General features: G+C 34.6%; 1 protein-coding gene across 1 annotated transcript; it reads right to left on the bottom strand.

Annotated features, from left to right (window-relative positions):
- Window positions 1–3,630: 3,630 nt before the first annotated feature.
- Window positions 3,631–4,230, bottom strand: LOC138904477 (secreted RxLR effector protein 161-like). Its single transcript, XM_070192975.1, has one exon. The coding sequence runs from the start codon at window positions 4,228–4,230 to the stop codon at window positions 3,631–3,633; it is 600 nt and encodes a 199-aa protein (XP_070049076.1).
- Between the last annotated feature and the right edge of the window lie 4,533 nt (window positions 4,231–8,763).

The following is an 8,763-nucleotide window of genomic DNA, read 5'->3' as shown; positions in this document are numbered from 1 at the left end:
TGCGATGATAGCCAAAGCCATTGCATGCAAAGCTGTAGAATCAACTTCAAAAATATTTGTTAAGCTAGCTAAGAATGAATTGAGCCTCCATCTTCAACATGATTAGTTCTTGATGTCTGAATTTTATAGGATCAAACCGTTGGTGATTCCGACGCTCCTAGTTCAACATACAATTTTTCTTGGCCGAAAGTACGCAAGCCTGAAAGCTCCTTGCAGTTAGGTCAACTTCAAAAGAATTCTGTTGACAGCCCGAAAACCGTTATGTAGTGAAATTCATATGTGTTGTAGGCCTATGAGTTACTTTCTAACAGCACAAATAAATTGCTATTTGGAGATTCCTAGCCCAAGATATGAATTATTCCACAAAAGCGCGCAAAGCTGCAGATCAATTTCGGCAGACAGATGGATCAAATTTAAGAAATTGCTGGGGCCAATCTGGAAGGAATCCTTTAATGATATCTTAGAAAGTTCCTTATTTTTGAGTATTATTTCTAATGGCACAGACAGATCATGATTTGGGAACTCCTAACTCGAGATATCAATCTTTTGGCGAGACTGTACAATGCTATAAAGTTAAAATACTGGACATGTTTATTAGGTTCAAAACAATATTGCGGCTAATCCTCAAGAAATTCGGTGCTGAACTTTTGATATTTTCCAGCCCCTTGAGTTATGATTCTTTAGGAAGAAGCGGCTTATGATTTCATCGCTCCTGCATCGAGAAATAAATATATTTGCAGAGAAGTGCTAGGTGCTTGCTTGCCGAAGTTGGAAAGGCCTACTCCAGTTGTCTTCCTCGTCAACCTGAAATGATGCGATGTGGTACATCTTGGCTCGCCAATGATGAAATATTGTCTCTCTAAGCCTCCAAGAGTAGAGATTTTGTCGCCAAGGTTGAAAGGACACTTCATGTATCTCTCTCGCCAAGCCGCAACAAAGAGATGAGAGGTTCGCTAGCAATGCATCTTCTTAGGGATTTCAAGATCACTGGAACTCTCGAAAAATCCTGCCAAAAAAATAATATCTTGAAAGTCCTCGGTGCCAATAGCACGACATTTCAGCAACATGACACTTCAACTCTACTCATAAATGTCGATGTAAAGGACATGAAACTTTTGATTTCACATGATGGAATGGTGTCGACGGTGCAAAGCTCAGTTCAGCAGTAAGTGTCAATGTTGACAACAAGACACTTAATTCGACATAAGGCTTACTGATATCTTCCTGTAGAGTACTATATGCTTTAGTTCCTTCTGGTTGGGTTTGTTAACGACGATAGATGCATTCGGTGCACTAATTGAGACGTTCTGCTTTCAGACCAATACTTCATGGGCTAATGCTGATTTCGTTAGTGGTTCTGCTACTTCATGAATACTTCTCCACAGCCCTGTAGGATTGAGAAAGGTGTTCATATCACGTAGTGGAAGACAATAACAATCCTAAGCAGATCTTCTCATGTTTAAAATTTATTTACATGTCAAAGATAGGATCTAAGACGTACCTGGTGAAGAGAGTCTCGCTTCAAATTCTCTTCGATAGTGTGAAGACTCTATGCGTATCCATACCGAGACTGATCATTGCTATCAACTCTTTAATCAATGAACCCGCGAACAAATTAAATGAAAATATTATGTTGAAATCTTTCCTCAAAAATCTCAACTCAAAAGTAGAAGAACAAGAAACACCTTTCTTGTAATATTATTTTTTCTCTTGGCTTTGTATTTCACTCTCACTTTCACAAGGTGATTTTTCTTCTCAAAACTTACTACCCAAAGTTGCACGACGAGAATTGTTCTTGTACGTTTTTCTCTTAATTTTGTGGCTTCTTCAAAGTATTATTTTTCACCATGGATTTTCATGCCAATAGGACATATTTATAACCTCTGAAAATCCTTTTCCATTGTATCAAAGGAAAAGTTAGAGGCGGTCAACTTTTATACAATTCTAAACCGAAAGTAAGTTGCTATTGTTGAAAAATTGAATCCCATTCTAAATGAGATTGTGGCTGCCTACACGTTGGACTTTCAAATACAATTCAAACTTGGATTTGTGTCTGAATCGAAAGTAAGTTTGCTATTAAAAAATTTAATCCCATTCTGAATAAAAGTGTGGCCACCGACATGTCCCTGTGGACTTTGACGTGAATCCAAATTCACTTGACAAAGTTTCCATCAGGCTTCTTTCTTAATTAATATAAAATAACATCTCTTATATAAAATAAGTTTAATTATATATATCAAATATATATCTTAACCAAGAGATATAAATAATTTTCTATTCCAAATAGAAAATTTTAATTTGTTTACAATATTAGTTATATCCTCTGTGCTAGCAAAGAATATATTAATATTTTATTTGGACTAATAACTATATTTATTTGACTAACTAAATTCTTTAATTTAGTTATCAAATAATAAAATAATTAATTCTTTAGAAAAGATCAGAATATCCGTTAGTGTGCGACCCCATAGGTTCAATACTAAGCCAATAGTAAATTGATCACATCAATATACTAATCAAGGGTGGCGTCTAGTAACACTCCTTAATGACTGGATGAATGAAGTATACAATTTACTCTCAAGAACTAGTAGAAGAATAATATAGAAATTTCTTCTGTCCTTATAGCTCTGGGTCACGTTAGGATATGGTTCAACTGTCAAATCCTAATAGGCAACTAACTATGTGTTCATGTAAAATATAATCGACCATTGAATGACCTAAGAACTCTTTTCTTCTTTCATTCAACTGCCTTGGCCAAGGTCTTAGTTCGGTCATTTATAATTCATGACAACATGGAGCTTAAACTCATTACCAAGAGTTGACAGATTCTATCTTGTTCAATCACTAATTCTACAAGTATTTAATCGTACCCAATATCCTTTCAACTATCACCCTAGGGCCATAGGTGTCTAGTATCAAAGTACGATAAATAACTTATCAATTACTATGATAATATCAGGTCAAAGAAAACTCTTACATCACATTCTTCAAGAGAATATCCTATTGACAGTTTATGGTAATTCTAACCATTAGGAATTATCCAATGAGCCGGTTCAATGATCATACCTCTATATGCATCATCTATCCATATGATTTAGTTAATGAGATCAACTAATCTTTATCTAATAAAGACAATCACATAAATATTGATCTAACCAGATTACTAATGTCGAAATTAATAATTCTACGATCATGAACAAATTTAGATTAAATTATAAGAAATTTTACTCTGACTATTATGATCTCCATCGTGATGATAAGTCTCAAAATTTAATCAAAGACCTTATTAAATTAATCAAGCAATTAATAATAACTATGATAAATGAATATCAAATTTCATATATTTTTATATCAAATAACATTCATAAAAATATGTTCAAATCATCAAATATGAGATTGGATCTAGGGCATATTTAATATATCCCTAACAATCTCCCACTTGCACTAGAGCCAATCGCTCTTGTACTTCATTCCCAATTTTCACTTGTGCTTGTCAAACTCCTTTGCTCCAAGAGCTTTAGTGAATGGGTTTGCAGCATTTTTCTTTCCATCAACATTTTGAATCTTGACGTCTCCATGTTCAATGATCTCTATTATCAAGTGATACCTTCGCAGGATGTGTTTGGATTTTTAGTGTGATCTTGGTTCTTTTTCTTGAGCAATGGCTCCAGTATTGTCACACAATAATGAAACTGCACCTTTTATTGAAGGAACCATACCAAGTTCAGTTAATAACGTTTTCATCCATATAGCTTCCTTAGCAGCTTCACTAGCTGCTATATATTCAACTTCAGTGACTGAATCAACCACTGTAGCTTGTTTGGAGCTTTTCCAACTCACTGCACCACCATTTAAGGTGAATACATAACCAGAAATAGATTTGCTATCATCTCTATCTGAAGAGAAGCTTGCATCAGTATAACCTTCAAGTTTCAACTCAGAATCTCCATAAATGAGGAATTGGTCTTTAGTCCTTCTTAAGTACTTAAGAATGGTCTTTACCACCTTCCAATGTTCCTCACCAGGATTTGCCTGATATTGGCTAGTCACTCCTAGTGCATAAGCCATATCAGGATGTGTATATGTAATGGTATACATGATAGGTTCCATTGCACTAGCCTCTGGGATCCTACTCATGCGTTCTCTTTCTTCAGGTGTTTTAGGACAATCTTCCCTACTGAGAGTAATTCCAGCGCCTATCGGTAGATAGCCATTTTTGGAATTATCCATATTATACCTCTTTAAGATGCTATCAATGTACAAGGACTAGGAAAGCCCAAGAAGCTTCCTAGATCTATCTCAATAGATCTTTTTTCCCAATATATAAGCTGCTTCTCCTAAGTCTTTCATGGAGAAGTGTTCAGATAGGCAAATCTTGGTACTTTGTAATGCTGGTACATCATTCCCGATGAGAAATATATCAACATAAAGTATTAAGAATATAATTGTGCTCCCACTAACCTTTTTGTACACACAAGGCTCGTCTTCGCATCTAACAAAATTAAACTTTTCAATTGTCTTGTTAAAGTGAATATTCTAACTTCGAGAAGCTTGCTTTAGTCCATAAATGGATCTATGTAGCTTGCAAATTTTATTATGATCATACGGAGATGTTAAACATTCAGGTTGTGTCATGTACACATCCTCTTCTTGCTCACCATTAAGAAAAGCTGTTTTCACATCCATTTGCCATATTTCATAATCGTAGTATGCTGCTATAGCAAGAAAAATCCGAATTGATTTGAGCATTGCCACGGGAGATAAAGTCTCATCATAGTTGACTCCTTCTTTCTGACGATATCCCTTGGCAACAAGACGGGCTTTGTAGGTCTCCACCTTTCCGTCTACTCCAATATTTTTCTTAAAAACCCATTTACAACCTATATGTTTTATATCCTTTGAAGGTTCAACTAAAGTCCATACTTTATTTTCCTTCATGGATTCCATGGCCTTTTTCCATCTCTCATAGTCAGAACTTTGTATAGCCTCTTCATAGGTCTTAAGGTCATCATCATTATGATCAACCTCATTTGATACATAATCGTGTACCATTAGATTTAATCTAATTGGTACATGATGTTCTCGTGTAGACCTTCTACGAGGTGCTTGTGCAACTTGTTCACCTTGTGTTGGATTTGGTTGTTCTTCAATTTGGTTTGGAACTGGTTCATTAACCTTTTCTTGAACTACATTTAGTTCTTGAACTTCAACCATTGAAGATGGCAACTTCCTTATCAACTTCATAACATCCAATAAAGGTTCTTCAACTTGTGTCTCATGATCTTGATATTGTGTTGATTCATTGGTTTCTTGAATTTTATCAAGTTCTATTTCTCTACTATAATTTTCTTCTAAAAGAAATTCCTTTTCCAAAAAGGTTGCTCCTTTAGCCACAAACACTTTATGATCAGAAGGGTGATAGAAATAATATCCCATTGTTTCTTTGGGATACCAATGAACCTACACTTATCAGATCTTGAGTCAAGTTTATCAGTTTGCAGTCTCTTAACATAAGCTGGACAACCCCAAACTTTAATATGCTTAAGGTTAGGCTTACGTCCTTTCCATATCTCATATGGTGTTGTAGAGACTGACTTAGTGAGAACTTTATTAAGCAAGTATGTTGCTGCTTCCAAAGAATATCCCCATAAATATAATGGAAGATCAATGAACCCCATCAGAGATCTCACCATATCTAATAAGATTCGATTTCTCCTTTCAGACACACCATTATGTTCTGGTATTCCTGGAGGTATCCACTGTGAGATAATCCCATTCTCTTTGAGATACCTCGTAAAATCTTCAGTAAGATATTCTCCACCTCTATCAGACCTTAGTACCTTGATACTTTTACCCGTCTGTTTCTCAACTTCACTACGAAACTTTTTGAACATTTCAAAAGATTCAGATTGTGTTTCGCAAGATACACAAATCCATATCTTGACATATCATCAGTGAATGTGATGAAGTAAGAATATCCACCTCTAGCTTGAATTTTCATGGGCCCACAAACATCTGTATGAATTAGTCCCAATAATTCAGCAACTCTTTCTCCACTTCCAGTAAATGGAGATTTGGTCATTTTTTCTTTGAGATAAGATTCACAAGTTGGATATGATTTAAAGAGATAGCCATTCCCATATAAATTATCACCATAATAAATAGAGCAAATACCATTGCTTATAATAATGTGAAAATCACATTTGTCTAACATAGAAGTTGAAATTATGTTCGAAACAAATTTAGGAACGTAATAACAATCATCCAACATAAGTACTTTTCCCGTAAGCATTATTAAAGAAATTGATCCTATAGCTACGGCCGCAACTTTTGCACCATTTCCAACTTGTAGATTAATTTCTCCTTTCTTCAACCTTCTACTTATTTGAAACCACTGCAACATATTGCAGGTTATAACCACTGCCAATATCTAATACCCATAATGAAGCATTAGTAGTAGTTAAAGAAACTTTGAAAACATTTTTCATTTGAGTCTTACCTTGTTTCTTGTTATTTAGAGTTGCAAAATACTCCTTGCAGTTTCTCTTCCAATGTCCTATCTTCTTATAATGGAAACATTCAGCATCAGATTGGTCATCTTTGCCTCCTTTTCCTTAGGGTTTGGTCACACTACCCTTAGGCGCATTAGGCTTCTTCTTGAGTTTATTTTTACCCTTACCCTTCTTCTTAGAAGTGTTTCCAACCAACATGACAGTTCCTTTCTTCTTCTCAGATGCAAGTTGATTCTCATAATCAATCAGCATGTTAAGCATCTCATGAAGTTCACAATCCATTTTATGCATATTGAAATTAATAATAAATTGTGAAAAGGATTCAGAGAGTGATTGCAAGATCAAATCTTGAGAAAGTTCTTTACTCCGTTTACACCCAACTTCTCAAATTATTCAATAAGATCAATCATATGATTGACATAGGGTCCAACTGGAGAGTTTTGAGTCAATTTGGATCCAAATAAAGCCTTAGATAGCTGGTATCTAGCTGTCCTGCTTTGTGTACCAAACATCTTCTTAAGATGTTCAATGATTGCGGTTGGATCCATATCTAGATGTTTCCTCTAGAGCTACGAACTCATAGAAGCAAGAATGATGTATTTGGTAGTAAGACATTCTTCTAAGTATTTCTAATAGATCTTGGTGGCATTATCATCATCCTCATTCGGGACTTCTTTGGCAGGCTTATCGATCACATCAATAAGCTTTTCATGCATGAGAACAATTCTCAAATTTCTGTACCAATCATCAAAGTTTGGTTCTACCAACTTGCTGGTCTCAAGTATTCCACGCAGTGATATAGTAGACATATTGAGAAATCTAAAATATAGAAAAGAAAATATAAGAACATATTTACACATATCATAAAGATATGGACTTTTATCTAAAGGATATTTCCACTAATTATTTTAAACTATTTACCCTCATTATAGTTTAAGCAATCTTAATTTCTGTTAGTGGAGTAAAGGAATCATTCAACAATATGTATGAGCCACTTCGAAGTCAAATCGTTTCTCACATATATTTTAAAGGTAGGTACACTTACCAATTACATCCCCATACAATTTCCTTAAATAACTCTATGTCAATTAGTCCCCTGATAGTCAGGTCGATCCTATTGGCATAGTTGAGTTCAACCATCATGATAGCAAAGAACTTATTAAATTTTTTTACTCCCCGGGTAGTCCAGGCGTCTAGTGTAAAATTAAATAATTCTTTCCATCCATGCATCTAAGTCAATAAATAATTTTAACATATTCTCGAACTATAAGTATCCTGGTTGTCAGGTCGCTCTTTATAAACAAGAAGTAAATAAAATTATTTATTTTGATAGATAGCTTTACAATAAAATATCTTATATTTTATTAGTAAGAACTCAAATTTTAACAAGAGGGAATTGTTACTAAAACAACTTTTAATAACAAGATGATCAAATCTTTTATAGAACATGAATTTTGTTCAAGTTGTCTACACGCTTACTCCTAAATTAATTTACATAACATGTAATAAATAATTCAAAATCATATAACGAACAAGCATGTGACATAAAAACGAAATTCAACATACTTCTAACATGTTTATCTTAATATCACATAAAATAATTCATGCCAGAACATTATTATTAATTAATATCTCATAAACTAATAACAATTAAAATAATTGTATAATCTAATAACCTATTATATATTACTGTTGTATCTTATACAAAATTTCAAATTCAAGTTACGAACTATCTCAACAGTTTAACTTAAATGAATACATATTTTATTCACAATAAAATTAAAACTACCCGACAGGTCGTTTTGAGCTCTAGCGCATCGTTCGGTGGTTTGAGGCCATGAGTAGCTTCACTTCAAGTATTATCACTTGTACGTGTGGTCAGAATTGAGTTTTGGGAAGTCCGGAGTCGATTTGCAAAGAACATTCTAAATTCGAAAGTTTTAAGTTGGAGGAATTGACTAATGTTTGAATTATGAGTAAACGACCATGGAATTGGGATTTGAAGGTCCCAACAGGTTCGTATGATGATTTTGGACTTGGGCGTATGTCCGGATCGGGTTTTGGACGACCTGGGAGCGTTTCAGCGCTTATTGTAGAAGGTTGGCATTTTGTAAGAATTTCATGAATTTGGTTTGAAGTGTATTTCGATGTTATCGACATCTGTTTGGGATTCTGAGCCTGGGAATGGCTCCGTATGGTGATTTTGGTCTTAGGCGCGTGTCCGGACGTTGATTTGGAGGTCCGTAGGTCA

The sequence above is a fragment of the Nicotiana tomentosiformis genome, chromosome 2, assembly GCF_000390325.3.
Source record: "Nicotiana tomentosiformis chromosome 2, ASM39032v3, whole genome shotgun sequence".
Taxonomy (NCBI): domain Eukaryota; kingdom Viridiplantae; phylum Streptophyta; class Magnoliopsida; order Solanales; family Solanaceae; genus Nicotiana; species Nicotiana tomentosiformis.
This window is presented reverse-complemented; position numbering and strand designations above follow the sequence as displayed.